Genomic DNA, 22,691 nt, shown 5'->3' on the forward strand with positions numbered 1-22,691 from the left:
GTGAATTTTACTGCTCATGAGAGTGACAGACTAATACCACAGAGTCATGTACAATACAGACAGGTACTATATAAGCTACCAACACAGATCTGGTATTGCACCACAGTTCATTCACACAAAGTGTGTTAGTCCAATCGTGACCATTTATGTAACTGTTTTGCACTATGAACACTGTACCTTTGAATCACTTCACTGGCCTATGCTTTTTCCAACCCATCCTCTTCCTCATTCTTTGTTTTCATTTCGCTTTCTAAGCTTCATTCTTAAGAGGTCCTTTTGTCTCACACTCATCTTTGTGCCTTTTCGAACCATGGCCACACTTCAAGCATCCTTCCAGTGGAGAATGCATCTTCTCCTATAAGATCTTTACAAAGCCATCATAACTGACCTCCCAATAGCACTGTTCCCAGCCGGGTTTGAATGATTACCTAATTTGTCTTGAGCTAAAATGTAAGCTCCAACATCCTCATTTGCATTCTGTTGCATCTGAAGAAGTGGGTTTTTTACCCACAAAAGCTTATGCCCAAATAAATCTGTTAGTCTTTAAGGTGCCACCGGACTCCTTGTTGATTCTGTAAAGTGTTATTTACATCTGACATCCTTTAATGATTTGAGCCTAGATATTCGCATCTGATTTTCTCACGTTTGGACTGGCAAGAGCCTTGTGCACTAGGATTCCCATTCCCTAATGTGACTTTCACATCTGTTTATCAAAGTCTTCAGTTTTTCCATTCTCCACATTCCCACAAACAGTTTTATAATCCCACATGCAGTCTTCCTCACCATTTATATAGAGAATTCCAGAACCCAATCATCCAGTCTGGACTTTTTTTAAATTAAAAAAACTTTAATAAAATGCTCTGGATACAGATGAACTTCCTTTGCAAAAATATGCATGATTTCACTTTTCCAGGAATAAGAGTAAGTGCTTAGCTAAAAGACTGAAGAATTATCTAGATACACTAACACTATCTGTACCCAAATTTCTGAAATATATATTAAACTTTACAGCAATACATTTCAGGGAACAATATTTATCTACAGATGCACAGAACAGATGAGTGTTATTCACTGTTGTTCCCTTTCTCCAGTGGTGGGCACACCACTTTCACAGAAGGCTTTGCTATGTTAGGGTACTAACTTTCTAAATAGTTTCTAAACACTAAGAATAGAACGGCAGCACACAGTTACAGATAATCAAAGTTGCCAGATCTTATGTTGATCAGCAGGAACTAGCCTAAAATCAACCATTCTTATTCATGAGCCAAGTATAAGTTGACCCTAGATTCTAATGGTAACACTGCAGTGTTTTTGTCTGAGCAACAAAATCAGAAGTCTTCAGCTGGTTAGTGGAATCACTGTAGTGAAGGCCAGGTTTGTGACAGTGTCTTTGCACCAAATTAATGAACACTCTAACCTTGATGTTAGTTTCTGAACAAGATTGAAAGACACTTCATTCAAACCCTTTTAACAGGTGTGAAGTGATAAGCACACCCCATAGAAGCCTCATTTCTGTGACCCTGATTGGTGTACAGCCTAATGGGGACACATCACAGCAAATTAGAATGTTAATCATCCGATAGTCTAAAAGGCAGGCAGATAGATCCGCTACACCAGTGCTTCTCAAAGTCGGGCCGCAGCTTGTTCAGGGAAAGCCCTTGGCGGTCCAGGCCAGTTTGTTTACCTGCCGCGTCTGCAGGTTTGGCCGATCGCAGCTCCCACTGGTCGCGGTTCGCTGCTCCAGGCCAATGGGGGCTGCAGGAAGGGCGGCCAGCACATCCCTTGGCCCGCGCCACTTCCCACAGCCCCCATTGGCCTGGGATGGCGAACCGCGGCCAGTAGGAGCCGCGATCTGCCAAACCTGCGGACGTGGCAGGTAAACAAACCGGCCCGGACCACCAGGGGCTTTCCCTGAACAAGCAGCGGACCGGCTTTGAGAAGCACTGCTCTACACCCTAGGAAGAGTCAACCTTCTATCAGTTCCCCTCCTCTTCAGCAAATCTGACATTCCTTGAATCTTTGCCCATAGAAAGCTCAGCTCAACTTAGAACCACTCACTTATTGAAATATAAGGGTTATATGTTTCTATGCCAGCATCAGAAGAACATATGTACCATTTTTGCAGCACAGTTAACCTTTTTCTGGTTGTAAAACTAAATTCATACCTGACACATGGCAGTATCACATGCTACTGTTGAGTACTCCACAGTGACATTTACGCAGGAGATTCCAACACTTACCGTAGAAAAATATATGGCTTCCGACACTCCAGTGAATGGTTGATGAAGCTAGGTCAAAATGACAAACTCAGCATAAGTATAAACTGTATCCTAATGTTCACTACCACCACCTGTGGGAAAGGCAATCAGCTGCCAAAAAGAAAGATTGGGGATAAATTATTGAACTAGTACTCAAAGTTCCTCTTTCCCTCATTAGGAGTAACAGATGTTGGTATAGGGAATTAAGTGTCAGGCTATTTTCGAGCTGAATCTATTCTCCATTTTACAGGAGTATAATGATATCTCTTGTGGGGATTAATCAGAATAATGTCAGCAGGACAAGAATCAACAGGGTTTAAGATCTAACATTTGTTTTACTTCCCATTCATATATAATTTTTCTGTGAACTATTGGGTGTGTGAGAGAGGTTGTGGCAGGCAAGTACACACAAGCTGTTCTCAGGCCTTACATTGCATAGTGTCACAATAAGATTCTTCACTTTCCCCTAATGATGAAGGGTACTTTCCAGTTATGAAAGCTTGAATAAGTTTCAACTAAGTATCACCACCCCTTGTAGAGGAAGATATGTCTTTATTTTATTTAACTGAAAAGGAGGAGCTCTAGACAATAATGAAACTTCAGACAAAGTCTGTTAAGTATAAAAAGAAGCTGGTGCAGTCTACATGAACAACCTTATCAGATGCAAATGCTGAACACTCATGCTACAACAACAACAAAATAACGTCATGATTTTTAGTTATAATACAGTGGAACCCTGCAACAAAGAACATCCTACATTCTAGAGTGAGAACCCAATAAACCTAATCCACCACAGCAGAAAGACTGCTAATGGGAAACTGAACAAGACAGCTACACTGTCCCTTTCATAGCATCACCACTTTAGGAGGCTGAAACTGGAAACTGCATTCAAACACCTAAGCATGAGGCAGCAACAGAACAGACGTGCTTGTGTGTGTCCTTTTTCAACTAAAATCCCTGTAAGTTAAAGAAGCTTCATTGCACAAGTCAGTCCCAACAGCATCCTCTTCATGATCACCCAGTGTGACACAGCACAACCATCCTATAGACCAGTTAAGCCCAAATCTATGTTTATTTAGGACTTTAATATCATGATACGTGGTTCATTAATTTGGGAAATATCTAAATACCATTAAATAGATTTTAAAAAACCCTAATAGACTCTGGACCAAACAAGATAAATGTTAAACCAAAAAGTTAGAAGGGACACTGCTTACATTAACACTTTTTTTAAAAAATATAATTGCTTTCTTTAAGTCAATTAGCCACAGTGGTGAGACGTATTCTCTTTTTCAGGTGTTGCAGTACAGCGTGCAGAGTTTTGGATTCCAGATCACACCAGCCCCATTGTAACTGAAAGCCATGGGTTCTGTGGGAAACAATGGCAACTGAAAGGGACAACTTGCACCAGTGTGCAGAATTGTGTTATCTCCCAGTCATGTGGAAAAGAGTTGTGTCACCACTGTGCAACAGGATAGTTGAAAACCAGGAGTCTCTTGGTCAATGCCAATATGTGGCAGGAGAGCCTTCCACATTCTAATAGAAAAGTCCATAAGGAAGCTGTGAACAGGATCAGTCCAGAGGAGTAAAACTCTATGTCTGTCCAAACATCAGTCAATGTACTGTGATAGCCAACGAAAGCCTTCGCCATAGCCTTGTCTCTTCAACACGCTGCACATGAACACTTCCATGGGGCGTGTGTTCAGGTCCTTCAGTGGCACATTTCCCTGGGGAATCAAGAAAATAGGAAGAAGTCAGAATTGCAACAAGCACCGATCGGTGTATGTAAGTGCAAGGAGGTGCAGTTTCTTTATCCTTACCAAATGGTAACCTAGGAGTCAAATGCTGGACTAGCAAGATTTTCCTACTGAAGTTTCACTTACCAGTCTTACAGAGATCTCTTTAGTTTTATTTTATAGTCTTCTTTACACAGCCTTTTAAAGTTAGTTGTCCACAATTGCATCTCAACAGCTGCTCCTACAGACCTAACAGCCAGACTACAGTGAACCAAGAGACTTAGATAGGCAGTTGAACAATAGGACATTGGAAGCAGAGAACTCAAATCCTGCTTTTAAGTGAGAACAGCTAGGCAACTATTTTGATATAGCAGTTGTACAAATTAATGAATTTTAAAATTGAAATACAAGATGCATAGCATGCAGAAGCTCTATAGTGCACCCAAAGTGTATTCTTGCATTTTCCACTATATAGTTTAGTATTTGTGTTTAATCATCTTTTTAACATGGCTGTGAAAGAAAGCTCAGTCATTTCTAGCAAAGCAAAAAAGCAAGGATGCCTAAGGGGGTAGAAGAGTTAGGTGAACAGTACAAAAAGCTTCCAAATGGATCAACTACTACAATTTCTTTCAGAAATATCATGTCTGTACCAAGTCTTAAATATCCAGACAGTTCCCATTAACACTCCAGTATTTTTAATATCTTTCAAATAATTTTTGGACAGAATGACCTGGTTAACAAATCTTGATGTGCATTCTTGGTAACACGTAAAATCACTTATAAAAAAATATTCCATTCTTCATTTAGTTCCCCATGACCTTATTAATAGCCAAAGGCTCAAACTCTTTTCATCTTACCTTTCCTGTGGTCTGTCCATAAAGCCCAAAAATCTCCCGCAGTTTTTCCTCACTTATGGCCTCTGGTCTGTCAATTTTGTTACCCAAGATAAGGATTGGCACATTGGATATTGTTTCATCTGTCATTAGTGCCTATAGGGAAAACACAAGTGTTAACATGATGCACTATAAAAATTCGTTATCTGTAGTGACCTTTTATTTCTTTGCTTCAAATCAGAACTGGCAACAATTTAAAATGATCTTTTGATGTTATGGCACTTTGAAGAGGAAAAAATTCCTCAGAGGTGAGTACAAATCTCGTAACAGTTTATTGAAGACAGCTATTGTATAAATTATACTGGCTATTTAAAATGATCGGAAGACTTAAAATACACATTAAGCCTATAAGAGCATGCAAATTTTCAGCCAATTTTTAAATCTGTGTTAGTATATGTAGTAAAATTATAAATTGTTCCTGTGGCTCTACAATAGTTAAGTTAAGAATGGCCTCATTAGTTTAATTCTCCATCTCAAACAACCAGTTATTAGAATTTAGGATGCTGCTTTTTTTTTTTTAAATGCAAAGGGCTTTAACCAAGTCAACTTTTTTTGAAGGGAAGGGAAGGGAAGAGAAGAAGATTATAATGCTTGGAAGATCTCTCTCAGGGGCCAAGATATTATTGTATGTTAAGTTCCAGCCCCCTTGAAGCCAGAGGAAATTTGCATTTGTAAAGCCAGGACATAGCTCCTGCATGGAAAAAACTACGAATTGGAAACATACATTAAGCTCAACTTTAGACTCCATGAGACGTGAATGATCAGCACAATCCACCAGAAAGACAATCCCATTAATTGCTGGCAGGTAATTCTTCCAAACCCGGCGTGCTAGAATAGAAAAGAACAAATATCCCTGTAAAAATCTTGCTTTGAGGGGGACAGCATGCCCACATACAGGAAAAGAAGCAAGAATGATTTGTTTAAAAGTTTAAATACTTAAGATGAGCAGTTGAATTGAAGCCAGTGACTTGTATTAATTGTCAGTTCTCTCTCCTTCACCAGCAAAAGTAATCAGACCTTTTTGCAGGCTTCTCATACTATTTTTGAACTTTTTTTTGTTGATGAGCCACTTGAGTGCAACAGTAGTTTAACTCATTTTTGTATTATTCAAAAGCTACAAATCTGTTCTGCTCAGGTTCTTATACCAAGCCCATTGCCATGGTATCATATCAGCCATAGAGAACTGCTTAGACCAGGGGTTCTCAAACTGGGGTTCGGGACCCCTCAGGGGGTCGCGAGGTTATTACATGGAGGGGGTCACGAACTGTTAGGCTCCACCCCAAACCCTGCTTTGCCTCCAGCACTTATAATGGTATTAAATATATTTAAAAGTGTTTTTAATTTATAAGGGGGGGGGGCTTGCACTCAGAGGCTTGCTATGTGAAAGGGGTCACCAGTACAAAAGTTTGAGAACCCACTGTCATGGGTTAAAGGTGACATGCAAGAAGAAAACTGGGCTTGTGACCTTTGTTTCTTTGAGGTCTAAGATGTCTGGAAGGTTTTTCTAAACATTAGAAGGCCAGGGCTTGCTTGACCTGGAGAATTAGTAAAATGGTGACCTATCCCAGAGTTGAGACACAAAGCTGAGAAACCAAGGGGGAAGGGATTTTTGACAGGTTATTTAAAAATAAACAATACTAGAAACCTATTTGATTTCAATTACTAATGATCATTTTGGAGAAGAGAAGTCTTAAGAATTCAACTTCCCATCCAGTTCAATTAAGATGTAAGTGCTCATGATATAGATAAGTTTCACAGAAGATCCTTCACAAAAGAAAGAAATCCAGATTTGACATTCCTGATATTTCAAAGGCAAAAGAATCAGAAAAAGCTTTCAGTATAACCTCTAAAGTTCTAAAAAACAAAGAAAGGTCAACTTTATGTAAAGAGTCCCTTGTAAACCACCTTTAGGAAGCTTCATTGTGGTTCTATGCACATGTAAGCCATCTATGGTAAGAGATTTAGGGCAGAAGCGTACTGAAAGCAAGATTTTGTACACACTGTCAGAAGCAGATGAACCAAGATTCATCTGCTACAGTAAATGAAATCTAAGTTAATCAGAATGATTAACTTTACATATAAATAAATATTACCCAATTCTACATGTTAAAATAAAAGAGACCATAGTTAGTGCTCTCCCATATATTTTCCTTAAGATGGCTAAAGTTTAGTATAATTATTAGCATCAGCATGAACTGCAACACTTAATATTCTTTTCTGTCCCCTAATTCTGAAAGAAGCCCGTTCTTACCTTGCTCATGTCCACCGAGATCAAAAGTTGTGAAAGTCATTCCAGCAATAGTCAGCTCTTCTGATGCTAAAAAAGGAGGAATAAAGTCTTGAGTTAGCTGAATTGCAGCCATTATCACATCCACCATATTTTATTGTACCTATCAACACCACTGTAGGATAAATATAAAAATCAAACAATTAGAGTTAGTTTAAGTTTGTTTAAGGAAATATATATGTGTTGTAAAGAAAGGCCCTGACTAGCAAGTAGAAGGAAGGCCTTGAAAATAATGAGTTATAAGGCCAAAAGGAATGAAGTAGGGAAGATTTCTGGTTCAAAGAATGACTAATGAAACAAGAAGTTCCTAAAAAGAAGGCCTCTGGTGTGACGGCAGGTGGTTTTCAATATAACAAAAAGAACCTGTCTTAAAAAGAGTCACCATGGACCTTCCCATCCCACGTACCAGTATTATCTCTCTGTGAACCTAGGTGAAATGAAAAAGTTGTTGGTCAGCAGGATGGAGGGGAAAAGATAAGGAGGAAAGACCCCGGGAAGAAGGACGTTGTAAATCTTATTTGAATTAAAATGAAAAATGAGGGTGAACTGTCTCAAACTAGTTGTTAGCTAAAGTGGTAACTGGCTATGACATCATTTGTTTGCTGAAGAGTATAAAAAGTTATGAATTTGAGGTTCTTTGTCAGACTCCACCAGATCATGCTGGAGCACACCAGGATGAGACGATTTTCCCTAGGTTTTGCCTATTTGTAAGTATATTGCTCAGTATACTTTTTTTTTTTTTTTTTTTAAACTGTTTGGGTGTAGTGATTGCTTATTTTTAGGCTGTTAGACATGTTTAGAGCAACTGTATTAAATACCATTTGGCCTTTGGACTTAATAAAGAATTTATGGTTAAACTGATGTTTGTGGTTTCCTATATTATTATTAGTATTAATAATTTCAAATAATAATTCCAACAACCATACACAGAATGGTATGAGGGACCTATTACATAAAGGATAAAGCCACTTCATAGGATCATTAAAATGGGAAAGGAGTTGCTCTTTTCCAAGGGTACATCCTGATTAGTCTCTAGACATGAATTTTATATTTAATCTAGAAAAGTAATTATGCTTAAAATAAGCTTGTGTTAACTCAACTGAGTCAGTCGTCTGCATTCACTTTATATAGTTTAACTGATGTTTCATTACAAGACTTACTCAAATTTAATTTCACCTCAAGAGACAGACACCACACAAAAGTCCTCAAGGTTAGTTTTAAAAATCTAAGTCAATCTCTAAAGATGAAAACTATTAAGGCATTTTTCATCATTACAGCTCAATATCCAGTTGCATGAGTGATTTTGATGAGGAAAATCCAATGAACAATGGACTCAAAATCAGATCACCGGATAACTTACTTGGATGTAGCGTAGGGACATGTTGACCCAATCTGTCATCTTTGAGCATGTGCAGAAGAGTGGTTTTACCAGCATTGTCCAAGCCCAAAAACACTAGTTTTCCAGATTTCTTGTACAATCCTGGAAGTGAAAAGAAAATTCAACAGGTTTACATTTGCTCTCATGCAGAAATATGATCTAATATAGATATTAAACACTACAGTGGTATCACATAATCCACACCTTCCAAAAACAACAGTGTAAAACATTACCCATAAACCCTCAGCACAGGGAACACAACACTGGGAAATGAACCTATGGTTTTGGGAAGGTAAAGCAAAGTGTTAATTACGAGGCTGGACAGTGTTTTCTAAACTAGTTTTGGCTTCCCCCCAACAAAAACTCATTTCCGTACGGACTTTCAAGCTTTTCCTGAAAGCCATTTTCACATCTATGGAATACATGACAAACTGAAGAGAAGGGGTGGTCAGAAAACCCTGGTTGCCATCATTAGGAATAAGCAGCCCTCAGGAATATTCATCCACCCCCACCCCCACTGAAGGGAGCTTCCCCACAGCCATCTAGCACACGTCTCTACATAGAGGTGGGACCTCACTGATACTACCATGTCACCTCAATGAAAGTCTCTGTGCATGGGCACACTTGCCATTCCAGCAAATTGCTGGAGTGGAGACATAAGAAAGGCCACTCCCACAGAGCCCTCTGCTAGAATGGCAGGAGAGGTCTCCCCACAGAATTCTCCACACCCCCAATGAAACAGCCATCTTCTAGAATGGTAGACAAAGGGCCCACCACTACACTGCTCCCTGGTTTGGAGCCAGCTGGAGTCAGAGTCAGAGGGTAGCTCTGTCTGTGGTGAGCTCTCCTCCCACTTTGGCAAAGCACCAGGCACAGGGCCACCATAAACTGATTTATCCAGATGGTTGTGCATTATTAATTTATTGGCGAAGGTAGCAATAACATTGTTCTATTTGGACCCAATCAGCATCAATTTGGAGTGTGCTGGGTCTAGTGTGTAGATATAGAGTTGAGCTCAGTTCAACTAGCATCAGTCTTACATCGTGGGCCCCAGTATTTGGTGGGAGAATCCAACTAACAGGACACTGGACAGGAGAATACATGGCTTGGGCTGCTGGAGTATGCTGGCCTGGCAATTCGAAGACTTAGTCCTTGGGCCAGCAGGTACTGGATACATTTTCCAAGCCTTGTTAATAAGAGTTAAGTAGCTAGATAGCAGGAAATTGAAGAGATATAGTTCAAGGGAAAGCATGAAAGTCAATGGAAAAGACTGGAAATAAATTTGAAAACAATTGTGGAGATGTACTCAGAGTAGTTATCAATGGTTCAATATCAAACTAGGAGGATATACCTTGTAGGTCTCGCAGGGGTCTGTCTGGTACTAGTCAATATTTTTATTAATGACTTACATAATGGGGTGAAGAATATGTTTATAACATTTTGTGGATAACAGCAACGTGGGAGGGGTTGCAAGCACTTTGGAGCACAGGATTCAAAATGACCTTGATAAATTGGAAAATTGATCTGAAATCCACAAAATGAAATTCAATAAAGAGAAGTACAAAGTACCGCACTTAGGAAGGACAAATCAAATACATAAATACAAAATTGGGAATAACGGGCTCGGTGGTAGTACTGCACAAGAAGATCTAGCAGTTTGTTGGCTCACATTCAATTTGAAAGCCACTCAATGTGATGAAATTGCAAAAAAGGCTAATATTCTGAGATGTGTATTAATAGGAGTGTTGTACATACAACAAGGTAACTGTCCCACTCCACCACAGTGGTGAGGACTTTACTGGATTATTATGTCCAGTTTTGGGCACCACATTTTAAGAAATACGTGAACAAATGGGAGAGAGTCCACAAAAATGAGAGGATAGGACAGAGAAGAGCAGCCAAAATGATAAAATGTTTTGAAATACCAACCTATGAGGATAAAAAAAACTGGGTATGTTTATTCTTGAGAAAAGAAGACTGAGGGGGGTGGACCTGATAACAGCCTTCCACTACATTAAGGGCTGTTATACAGAGGAAAGTGATCAATTATTCTCCATGTCCACTGAAGGTAAGACAAGTAGTAATCAGCTTAGTCTGCAACAAGGAAGATTTAGGTTAGATATTAGGAAAAAATTTCTAATACTTAGGCAATGGAATAGGCTGCTGTGGGAGTTTGTGGAATTTCCATCATTGGAAGTTTTTAAGACCAGGTGAAACAAACGCCTCTCAGGGATGGTCTAGGTCAGGGGTGGCCAACCTGTGTCCACATGCGGCTCCTTGTATAGGCACTGACTCTGGGGCTGGAGCTACAGGTCCCAACTTTCCAATGTGCCGGGGAGTGCTCACAGCTCTACCCCTGGCTCTGCCACAAGCCCTGCCCCCACTCCATCCCTTCCTGCCCCCTCCCTGAGCCTGCCATGCCCTCGCTCCTCTCCCCCAAACCTCAAGAGCCTCCTGCATGCCACGAAAAAGCTGATCGGGAGGTGCAGGGAGGGAGGGGGAGGCGCTGATTGGCAGGGCTGCCGGTGGGTGGGAGGCGCTGGGAGGGGAGGGGAGCTGATGAAGGGCTGCTGACATATTACTGTGGCTCTTTAGCAATGTACATTGGTAAATTCTGGCTCCTTCTCAGGCTCAAGTTGGCCACCCCTGGCCTATGTATTGTTGGTCCTGCCCCAGGACAGGAGGCTGGATCAGATGAACTCTCGAGTTCCCTTCAAGCCCTACATTTCTATGATTCTATGTTTAACTTGTAAACCAGAAGGACTGGAGTTAGGAAGAGAACTCATGTCTAAGTAGGTCACAGATTTCCCTGAAACACTATGGGAAGATTACCTAACCTCTGTGCCTCCAATTTTGTCCATAAAACTCAGATAAAGAGCTACTCAGACAATGAGGAGGATTAGAGAATTGTCTCAAAAATACCACGGAAGGGGAGAGTATCTTCATTATAAACTGCATCAGATTATTGCACAGCAGTACAGTATGAGGCAGGGCTCACCAAATAAAGGGGAAGGAATGTTTTATAGGTCTTACATTTTTAAAAATTCAACTGTGGATCAAGCTACTCTCATTACTTAGGTACTTTGTAAATGAAGGTACAAATGAACTAATCCTACCACCATCATCTCATCAGTACTGTTTGCTATTATACCAGGAGAGAAAATCCTAATGAACTAATACATTCAATAAGGGTGTCAACTATACTAGAAAAAGTGCATCTGTTTAAACTGAAGAAGTGGGTTTTTTTACCCACAAAAGCTTATGCCCAAATAAATCTATTAGTCTTTAAGGTGCCACCGGACTCCTCGTTGTTTTTCTGTTTAAACTGTTTTTTCAACTAGATTTTAAATTGATCCAGTGAAAAGGCTTAATGTAGATAAACCATTTTTAACAAGGATTAAACTGGTTTGAATGTATCTTGTGTTGGTAAATTACCAAATTAAATTAAACTAATTGAAGCAACAATTACACTTGGTTGTGTGTCTGTTTAGCATTTGCACTGATTTAATCAGAATGATTTAAAATCTATTTAGTTAAACGAACTTATGTTTGATGGTAAATACAAATTTGAAATTTTACCTAAAAATTGCAGCACGCTGCTGAAGCCATTGTAAATCCATTCAAAAATGAAAGACATTGTTGAAGATTAGTTGCCTGCAAGAAAACAAACATGAGACATTTATGGGTAAAAACCTTAAACCCCCTATGCCAGCAAGATTCAGTTGGTAGTAGGGATGGGCATTTGACAGGTCCAAAAATAAGTGGTCAATTGACTGGTCAAATAACGTTAAGAATGAACAAATATTTTAAAGCATTAATTTATTAGAACCATAACAGCAGCAAAAAAATAAGACTTTATAGACTCCAAAAGGTTTAGCCTTAGGGACTCATGACTAATTACAACAAACAAGTTACTTAACTGAGTTATTTTATTTCAGATAAATGTGAAAATCAAGTTCTAAAAAAAAAAAAAAAAAGAATGACACCATGATGCAATCAGAAAGCTAGACTGCCTCCTACATCAGGGTATTCTTGCTATGACTTGACTGGTCATTTGACTGACTGGTTTATTGACATCATTTGACTGGCGTGCTAAGCCTAGTTGATAGCATACTTGCCTCTGCACCAGAAGGCTGAACTCAAATTTGTTACCCAACTATTACTGGAGTTGAAAGAGGGTGTCTGACCCCTGGTCCCTATTTTGAGTGGATGTTAAAGATCTCTGGAAATTTTCAAACAGCATTTCAAAAAACTTCATTTTAGGTCAATATGTCCTTTTCCACAAACAGGTTCTAAGACTGCAAGCATTACCAACTGCTTGCACTCCAGCAGCTATATGTAACAGAGGAGTTGGTGTACTAACAGTACTGAAGTCATCAGTCTGTGGGCATTTCAGGATGCACCACTGCATGGAACATCCCACTAACTTCTATGTTAACAATAACTGCTCACTTCTAGCTGCTTCCTGAATTATACTTATGTATCTGCCTCTCTTAACTATCATGCTCATTACCAGACTTTCTTTGGTGCAGTTATAAACTGCATGTCTCTGTTTCGGTGATACACAAGGTAAATGGTTTCAAAAGCCATGAGACCAATTTTTGTAAAACTGTGTGGTGGCTGACTTTGGAGTACATAAAGAGTTCACCCTCTCCTTTCAGAAGTAGTCAGAATGAAAATGAAACGCAAATCAAATCCCCTCAGGGTTTTCCTTCTCAAAAGCTAAAATGCAACTGAACAATAAAAACAATGCTTAGCAAAAGAGCAAATATTACAAGGGGAGCTGCAGGTTTATTGGCTGCACCAAGCCACAATTAATGCTTTCAACTTGTCTTGTTTAGTCCTACCTCATTATGCTTTTAGTGCTTGTAAGTCAGCAGTGATTTTTATGTACCATAAGTACGATTGTGGCTAAAGGTTAGTTCAGCTCATTTACAGCGACTTAAAAACAAAACAAAACAAACAAAAATAATAGGAGGAAGAATAGATCCTCCTGTAAATAAATTTAACATAAGAAGCATAATTCTCAAACCCAGGCTCCCGAGGAGAATGTTGAAATCCTGCGTGAGGATACGGTAATTAGAGCCGGGGTAAGGTGCCTGCCAAGGGGCCAAGCTCCTACAGGGCACCTGACCATGTACTCACCCACGTCCAGTTCCCTGACAATCGGGTCGCCCTGCGTAAGGCCTGCGGCTGAAGCCAGGGCTCAAAGGCCCCCGTGCTCTGGACTGACTCTCCCGGTCCGCCCGGCGTGTGACAGCGCCAGGGGGCTGGCGGGAGCGGAAACCCCGCTGCCCTAGACCCATAGGCCCAGGCTGGGGTGGGGAGGGCCCGCAGCGCACGGAGAAGGGACCCAGACACCGGCCCCGCGGAAGGGTTGGACTTTCCCACCCCCCCACGGCAGAGCTGCTCCCTCACCGGCGCTGGAGCCCCCTCCGCGCGCGTAGCGGCTCCCACCCAAACCGACTGCGTGTCACTCGGCTCCCCTCCCCCCGCCGGGCCCGACCGCGGCCCAGTGCCCCCTCCCCGGGCCCCGGCCGCCGCGCTGCCCAGCCGCCCCTCACCTCCCCCCGCCGCAGCAGCCTCTCGCGGCTCTTCTCCCTGCTGCTGACCCGGGCTGCGGTCCCTCGACAGGCGGCAGCCCCCACTCACTTACTCGGCAGCCGCCAGCTACACGCCGGAAATACGTAGCACCTCTTCCCCCGCCTGCTTCCGGGGGCTGGGTCCGCCGCGCTGGCTAGCGCGCGCTGCGTGCGGCCGCGGCGTGGTGACGTGTCACGGTTCGGGTCCCGGGTTCGAGTCTCGCCCCCGCCGCTTGGAGCGGTTCCTCTGGGCTTTCATTGTAGGCTGTCAGTGCCCCGGCGCCGGGAAGCTCTGGCTGCATCCGGTCGCGCGGCGGGCGCATGCGCGCAGTAGAGATGCACGGGCGCTGTCCTGGCAGCCGACAGTTCACGTCACAGAGCGGGTAGCCGGGGCCGGGCAGGCGGCCGCTCTGTGCCTCGGCTGTAGGGGTCGGGATCGGAGCCGCGCTCAGGGGCAGTTCCAGGCCCCCCCGCTCCTTTTGGCCCCGGCCGGGCAGAGCTTGTCTGTGGGCAGCGCGGCCCCAGGGCGTGGCGAGGAGAACTGCACTACGGGGCGAGGCGCTCAGGCCGAGGGCTCTGCCTGCCGCCTCCACGGAGCAGCGCGCGGGGCCGGCGCTAGCTGGGTGCCTAGGAGATGGGTCAGGTGCCCGCTGGGCCGGGCTGGCCTTTCCCCGCTGTGTCTGGCAGGGAGTGATGGGCGGGGGGGGGCGTGTGACCCCTGCCGCTTCGCTGTCTGCAGGAGAGGCGCTTTGCTAACGCGCCCCTGGGAACCTCACGGAGCGGGGCTCCACGCGAGGCACCCTGCAATCCCCACGAGTCCCTCCCCCCAGCCATTACGTAGCTTGTATGGGCAGCCTGTGGGGGAACCGTGAAGCGGCCCTAAGGTGCTCACCACCCCTTTCCCCCCTGCCCCCGTTAGTGGCATCTGACCATGCCTCCAGCCCAGACAGCTGCTCCTCCATATAGCCCACTGTCCATTCTTTGACCCTTGTTTAGAGACTCATCCCCTCCTGCTTCACTTTAGGTAGAGATGCTCCTGGATGCAGGAGAAGCCCTAGCACATCCCTGCTTTCTCCCGTGAACACACCTCCCTCTGATGAACTACAGGAGGTTAGGATGATAGAGCAGGGAGGTAAGTGGTAATACTCCCCTTTCTGGCCTCTTCTGAGCATCCCTCCCCAGGCCACCTGTTCTCTAAGCAATGCACATATATAAATGGAAGTTGAGTTCTTGAGGGGTATACTCAAGCTAACATTAGTTCAGTTTTTTAAGTGAGTTAGCTGTAACTGTTGTATCATATAACTTCCCTAGAATGTGCTTTCTGTGCACATTCTTGTGAACCAAGTGTTTTGGCAGGAGTGTGTCACAGCACATATTACTAACTACTTAGTTGAAATTGGATTTTTAATTCACAAGCATATATTCACCCTGAAAGCCAGATTCTAAGGAGTCATGTTCATTCAGTCAGGTAACAAACATACCGTGCCCAAGTAACCGTAGCAGATGGTGATAATGTAAGATGGAATAGAATCTGCAGGTTGCTCATTATAGCATTTGCTCTGCAAGGCTCTTAGAAGTAAGACAGTTTGGAAATAGTACATATTACTTAAATTAGCTTTTTTTTAAGGCACCTTCCTGAGAAACAGCAATAAATAAGTGCTTTAAAGAACAGTAGTCAAAGAGCAGAAGCGCTATTATTTTGGGAACGTGGACCCTGGAGATTTTGAAAATTCAAAGCTGCAGGTTAGGGAAATCCTTCACAGATGGCACTCTTATTTGACTGTTTAAATCTCTTTGGACTCAGACTGTAGCCATTAACTTTTTATTGTTCTTTTAACTGGTAAAAAGCACAGTTGTCCAAAAGACAGTATTTGTTCATTCAGCACATAATGATTTACATTAGCAAGTGTATCTTTATAGTTCTGCAAGATTAAAGTATTTTTTCTGTTTGCAAATGGGAAACTGGGGGACAGAGCAGGCATTACTTGGCCAAGGTCAAACAGGGAATCTAGTAGAGCAAGGAACTGAACCCAGATTTCTGAAGTTGCAGTCCAGTGCCTAAACCGTAATACTTTCTGTTTGTCACCCTTTACATGCCACCCATGGACCATGAGAGCTGGTGCTGTTCTCAACAAAAGTTCCCAGAAAAGGAGACTCTCTCCTTGGGTTGAAAATCTGAAACACCCTCTTGTGGAGTTGGAGGACTTTTTGTGCTCAAACTCCCTCAGAACCGTGCTTATAGTAGTGCTGGAGCAAAAGCAATTGGTCAGCAACAAAAACAGCAAAACTATCTATGTAGCAAGTTTATAAAGCAGGGTGGACTGATTTAAATAAAAATATTTAAATCAGATTGTATGTGTGATTTAAAGTTATTTTTTTTTAAAGTAAAATGCAAAAATTAATGGTAACCATTAAAATGTATTGGATTTACAACTAAATCTAGTCTTTAAACTATATTTTCTGCTTCTTTTTGCTAACCTGGCGAATACACTGTACCTATACATGTATTAAGCAATTACATAGATTAAAATGTATTCAGATTCTTAATTTACATTTTTATTATTTTAGAAAAGGATTGATTCATTTTTACTACAAGATTTGTGTCAAACTTTGTTTGGATGAAAACTCAAATTCAATTAAATGCATAAAACAGCATTTTAAAACTGTTTATTAGTTACAATACTTAAATGTGCTGATACATAAGAAGAAAGTAATCAAAATAGGCTTTGCATATAAAACTAATTGATTAAAAACAAAAGTATTATTTATAGTTAGTGTATTGAACTGATGGTGATTGGAAACAATGTCCTTCAAGATTTTAGAACTAGTAAATATCCTCCTCACACTAGTTTTTATTCAGAGATGGGAATAGGAAAACAAGGTTTTCTGCACTTTCAACTCCCCATTCAAAGTTAAGGAGGCAATAAACTAGTCATTGAGCTGAGCTAGTTGAATAAACCAAAGAGACAATCTCTCTGCAGCTGCAGAAGCTACTGCCATCAAACACTGATTTAGTACTTCAAACTCTGGTTCCAGGTACTTAGCCACTAGTTCAGAGGTTTGACTTTTTTAAAAAAGCTTAGCCACAAAAATGTATTGCTAAGTATCTATAAATATTTTAATAGTTTAAACCAGTGGTCTCAAACTCCCGGCCCGCAGGCCATCTGCGGCTCACAAGCCTCCCCAATGTGGCCCTTGGGGCTCCAGCAGTTTTGGGGCTGGGTCTCTTCTGTGGTCCCACCTGCCACCCCAGGGCACTCCCCCCTCAGGAGCCCAGGCAGTACATCTGCCTGCTCACTCCAGTGACTGCCGGCCCCTCCCTGCAGCCCAGGGGCAGGCCAATGGGACGCTGTGGGGGCGGTGCCTGGGGGCAGAAGCTTGCGGAGGCCCCCTGGTCCGCCCTGCCTTGGAGTCCCAGGTAAGTGGCACCCTCCACGCCCTCTCCACATACCCCTTCCCAGTCTGCACCCCATCCCCAGCCCCCAAACTCCATCCCAAAGCCTGCATCCCAGATCCCCTCCCCCACCCAAACTCCCTCCCAGAGTCTGCACCCCAATCCCCTACCCAGACCTCCTACCCCACCCATACATCTGACGAAGTGGGTATTCACCCCCGAAAGCTTATGCTCCAATACGTCTGTTAGTCTATAAGGTGCCACAGGACTCTGTTTTTTACAGATCCAGACTAACACGACTACCCCTCTGATACTCCCTCACCCAAACTCCGTCCCAGAGCCTTAGGCGGGGGGGGAGAGGGGGGGCGGGTTCTGGGCAGCATGAATGACATTGGCCCGCTGGTAGGATTTGAGGACTGGCACTGGCCCTAAGGTAAATTGAGTTTGAGACCCCTGGTTTAAACCTTAACATAGGTTGTCAGTTTCAGAATTTTAAATAGGTTTATTTAAAAACAAACAAACCTCTATTTAAATAAAAAAGAGTATCAAAATGTATTTAAATCAGGTTAGATTTTTTTTAAAAAATCAGTTTGTATCCACCCTGGTATGAAGTAAATAGAATTTTCTGCTAACGGTCAGTTTTAGTAATAAATTTCTTGCAACAACAGCACTTAGAGTTGTTTAAATTTGTGTAAGTTAATATACTCAAGCAAAGGTTTCTGTGCTTTAAGGTCTAGCTGATGCACAGGAGTAAGTGGTTTGTAATTAAAAACTGCCATGGCAGTTGAGTACTGCTAACCTGAGTGTCTAGGTATTTGCATTTTTCAAGCAGAGACACCACATTTGTACAATCACTGAAATTAAGAGTCATGGTCCCTCCACAGAATCTTTGGGCTGTGAAGCACAAGATGAACATATGCAGTCTTTGTCTCTTGATAGAAGAAATTTGTTTTTAAAGGCTTATTTGATTCAGCAGACTAGCTTTGTGTTTAGACAGAATACTGGGAGAGGAGAGAAGGAGGAGACAGGAATCCACAGAATGAATTTCAGCAAAATAATTTTTATTTCTTACTAACATACAGTGAACACCCATCAAGTATTCTGTACACAACTGAGTTGAACAACTGCTGTCGTGATGTACAAAGATACATATTAGGACACGTGAAGCTGCTCTTGATTGCTTTTAGTCTCCACATGTCTTTGGTACATCTTGAACATGACATCATTGGTAGATATGCAATTCTGTTATAATAAGTTACCTACGATAAGACCATTTTTTCCTCTGGAACTGTAAAGTAGTATTTCTCGTCACCCCCTCCCCCACTTAGGGCTTCCTGGTAGGAGAAATGTAGGCATTTCAACCTTTAGGTCTTAGTTTTTCTGGTCATATTCTGGTCATAGAACCACTTGTCCACTGTAGTCAGAAAAGGGGCGGGGGGGAGAAAAAAAAGGTTTAAACTCAGTTATCATTGTACATTTAGTTCAAGTTCTCCAGGACTCCACAGACCATTAATATTTCTGCAGAAGAGTTTGTGGACCCAGTGTTATCTGCCTGAGGCTATTAGGAGTTACTTACCAACCAATTCTTTCAAACTTTACTAAATTTCCTCAACCCTGGACTATCAAATGCGATTTTGGAACTGCTTCTGCTCCCACTGCAGTCAGTGGAAGCTTTGCTATTAACTAGAATGGGAGCAAGACTCTTTTTGGCATTTTATCAGTATTGCTAAGTAGAGAAGCAATTAGAACAGTAACAATACAGCCTTAAAATTAGCTAAGCCACCCTGATGTTTGCAGTCACTGTACTTTAATGTTTTCACACAATAGTGCAGATCAAGCATTCTGCACAAGCTCTAGGGCAGTATTAAATACTTAAAAATTCCAGAAGAGTTCCTGACTAGCTGTGATAAATGAAAAGGCGGGAGGGGGTGAGAGAGGAGGTAGCAGCTCCCTTTGATGGACACCCAGCCAGCCAGTTAGCTGTAAAATCCCTCTTGGTAGCTGTTCTCTACTTGCTTTACCTGTAAAGGGTTAAAAAGTCCCCCAGGTAAAGAAAAAAAGTGGGCACTTGACCAAAAGAGCCAATGGGAAGGCTAGAACTTTTTTAAATTGGGAAAGAAACTTAAATTAAACACCCAAAATAGCTTTCTTGGGGGTTACCTTAAAGGTTATAAGCAAACAAAAGCATCTGGGTTAGCACAGAGAAGTTCACAAGCCTTAAAAAAAAATAAACAGAAATAAACCTAATTGCGTCTTCCTAAACATTTTTAATTTACTTACATATTTGGGTTGTTAAAAGTAGTTCTAGATATGAACTGATGATTTTTATATCTGGTTCAAACTTTACACAGTATTCCTGCTGCCCTGTCTCTTCAGCCCAGAGAGACCAACAGACAAAGGGAAAGTTTCTTTCCCAATTTTAAAAAGTTCTAGCCTTCCCACTGGCTCTTTTGGTCAGGTGCCCACTTTTTTTCTTTACTGGGGGACTTCTTAACCCTTTACAGGTAAAGCAAGTAAAGAACAGCCACCAAGATGAATTTCACAGCTAGCTGGCTGGCTGTCCATCAAAGGGAGCTACCCCCACTTCATTTATCACACTAGCACTCTCTCCAAACTAAGGGCTTGGCTACACTTGCAAGTTAGAGAGCATTAAATCAGCCCCGGGCACCCTAACTCCTGAGGTGTCCACACAGGCAAAGCACTTAGAGCTCCTGGACTCTGCAGCTGGAGCACTCCTGGTAATCCACCTCCACAAGAAGCATAAAGCTTGCTGCACCCTGGGTGAAACGCCCCGGGTGTCAGTGTGGAGGACATGTTGCATTACTGCGCTGTGATTGGCCTCCGGAAATGTCCCATAATCCCCTGAAGTCAGGTGGCCACTCTGGTCATTGTTTAGAACTCGGCTGCAGACATGCAAGTATCCCCTTTCAAAGCTCCGTTTCTGACAGCCGGCATGCTTATCTGCTCCGGGACACAAAGCAAACCATTACTGTGGAATGCTGCTGCTGCTGAGGCTTTTGTGCATGGGGGTGGGGCTCTGCTGCCATCTGAACTTACAAGACAGCATGCTGACACTCTCCGCCCCCCACATACACACAATACACTCCGTCACACTCCACACACACACCCCGCATTTGAAAAGCACACTGCAGCCAGTTGCACGCTGGGATAGCTACCACAATGCACTGTGGCGTTGCAAGAGCTGCTAATGTGGCCACGCCACTGCGCTTGCAGCTGACAGTGTAAACACACGGCAGCGTTTTCCCTGCTGATGTCTCTGAAGGCTGGTTTTAACTCCCAGCGCTTTACATCTGCAAGTGTAGCCAAGCCATTAGTTAACAAGAAAGTTTAATCTGTGTTCCCCCTTCTTAAGCAAACTTCATACTTGTTACTTTAGAACTTAATTACTACACTAGACTTTCCTTGGCAACAAGGCAGCCATTTTGATTACCCACTGATTAGACAATGGTGCAAAAAGGGCTCTTAGGATTTCAATGAATCCTGAGCCATGGAGTTGGGAGCATTACCCCAAAAAAGTTTTTTGTGGAGACGGATCCCTTTATGGGGTGATGGGGCTTCAAGATGGCAGCTCATTTCAGGCATTTCTCTTTATTACATAGTTATGATCCCACAACTCCTGAAGTAAGGCAATCTGTGAAAAGGTTTTAGTAACTGACTTACTCTAGGACTGCATTGGTGCTAGCAGCCTCAAGATTCTAAGATTACAGACATGTTATAGCATCATATATAGAAAAAAAAAAAGATGGATGACCAAAGAATGCTTATAGTTGTGACAGCTGCTTCAGTACTGGCATCATCAATCAGTGAACCCATTTAATGTTACTAGGAATATCCAATTACAAGTTTAAAAATGCTTTTGCCTCATTGAATATGCTTGTATCTTTAATGAACCAGTCACACAGTAACAAATGCTTTAGAAACTGACAAGAGGGAGTATTGCTTTTCTGGCAACTTGTCTGGTTTTTGTTACTTCTGGCTCCTGGGGGTGTGAAATCAAGCCTCTTTTTTCAGCTCACTTATACATCGCACTATTAATGAATATATGTTACACTACTACTGTAAAATCTTCCCCTTTCACTTTTTTTTTTTGCATAAAGTAGAGAGGTGTGCGTTCTGCTGCATTCACTATGCTTTCAGTCCTCTGGAGTGCTTTTCCTAAAGCTCAAGAAACCTACTAATCTCAGTATTCCTTCCTCTCTTCTTGTTAAAGCTAGAGAAACAGCAGTTGCTGCAGCATCTTCACATGTACAAAATTAGGAGTTAACACAGTGGAAAAGTTGTTCAGACATTTTTAAACAGTGTTACTTACAAAATCTAGAGTTCTAAATAAAGCTTTTAGTTTATTTCCAATGCTTTTAAAAAAATGTTACCATACTTAAAAATTGACTGCAAATATTTTCCTATAGAATATCTCTTAACACTTCTTAAAGTCACTTTGGAATGAGATGTAGGTTTTAAGGCTTACCTTCAGGTGGTATTGTATTGGCAGTTCCACAGGGTGGTACCTGATAAATAAGAAGTGCATTAATGGCTTATGATTATGGAATCTATTAAGATCTGGAGACTACTGTGCTTCTGGGTGTTCACAAAGCCCTCTCTTTACTAAACTAGATTTAAAATCCAGACTATATAAATATGGAGAGATTCATACCAGCCAACACTGGAGAACTATGGGTGATGAAGAACACAGCTATATATTGTCAGTATTCTGTAAATCAGCACAGCTTCTAGATAATATGGAAGTAATCAAGCCAGCTATTTTTTGGTGGCATTCTGCACTAGGCGTATCTACCTCTACAAAGGCAAGGAGATAATAGGCTATTGTCTTTCTGCAGCCATAGCTATTTTATGTCCCAATACTGGATTCCAAAAAAACAAGAGCAAAGGACATTTAGAATTAGTTTTGGATTCAAGGTTTAATATTTCCCAAGGAGTATTTGCTTTCCTAGTGATAAGACGGAAAAGTATTGTGGCTGGTGACCAGGGCCAGCTCTAGGCACCAGCCCTCCAAGCATGTGCTTGGGGCGGCACTTTCTAAGAGGCGGCACTCCGGCCCCCCTTTTTTATTTTTATTTTTTATTTTTTTTGCTTGGGGCGGCATTGCCGGGAGCCGGCCCTGGCCCAGCCACTCGCCCTGTCAGC

The 22,691-nt window shown here is 42.2% G+C and overlaps 2 protein-coding genes across 5 annotated transcripts in view; both read right to left on the reverse strand.

Annotated features, from left to right (window-relative positions):
• Positions 1-1,902: 1,902 nt before the first annotated feature.
• Positions 1,903-14,285, reverse strand: SAR1A (secretion associated Ras related GTPase 1A). Of its 4 annotated transcripts, none has more exons than XM_024201866.3 (7): positions 14,209-14,285; positions 12,132-12,206; positions 8,535-8,654; positions 7,139-7,204; positions 5,612-5,715; positions 4,852-4,983; positions 1,903-3,985 (listed from the first exon to the last, which is right to left on the reverse strand). In XM_024201866.3, the coding sequence occupies exons 2-7, from the start codon at positions 12,187-12,189 to the stop codon at positions 3,869-3,871; spliced, it is 597 nt and encodes a 198-aa protein (XP_024057634.1). In that variant the 5' UTR covers positions 12,190-12,206; positions 14,209-14,285; the 3' UTR covers positions 1,903-3,868. The 4 variants fall into 4 exon arrangements, with proteins under 4 accessions (XP_024057634.1, XP_024057636.1, XP_024057635.1 ...); XM_024201868.2 differs by having other exon boundaries at positions 14,205-14,223; XM_024201867.2 differs by lacking the exon at positions 14,209-14,285 and adding an exon at positions 14,117-14,203.
• A 4,607-nt stretch (positions 14,286-18,892) lies between these two features.
• The window catches only part of PPA1 (inorganic pyrophosphatase 1), a 23,122-nt gene continuing 19,323 nt past the window's right edge, over positions 18,893-22,691 (reverse strand). The window contains exons 10-11 of the mRNA XM_026650925.2: positions 22,015-22,054; positions 18,893-18,942 (exon numbers count right to left, since the gene is read on the reverse strand). Of these exons, the coding sequence (XP_026506710.1) occupies positions 18,893-18,942; positions 22,015-22,054 (90 nt within the window). The remainder of the gene's footprint in view (positions 18,943-22,014; positions 22,055-22,691) is intronic.

The sequence above is a fragment of the Terrapene carolina genome, unplaced genomic scaffold (assembly GCF_002925995.2).
Source record: "Terrapene carolina triunguis isolate 2854851 unplaced genomic scaffold, T_m_triunguis-2.0 Scaffold95, whole genome shotgun sequence".
NCBI classification, from domain to species: Eukaryota; Metazoa; Chordata; order Testudines; family Emydidae; genus Terrapene; species Terrapene triunguis.

Coding starts and splice junctions, on each gene's coding strand:
- SAR1A (XM_024201866.3), bottom strand. CDS start 12,189: ATGTCTTTCATTTTTGAATGGATTTACAATGGCTTCAGCAGCGTGCTG. Junction 7,205..8,534: donor TGTCCCTACGCTACATCCAA/GTAAGTTATCCG, acceptor CTCCTTTTTTAG/CATCAGAAGAGCTGACTATT. Junction 5,716..7,138: donor TCTCGGTGGACATGAGCAAG/GTAAGAACGGGC, acceptor TTTCTATTCTAG/CACGCCGGGTTTGGAAGAAT.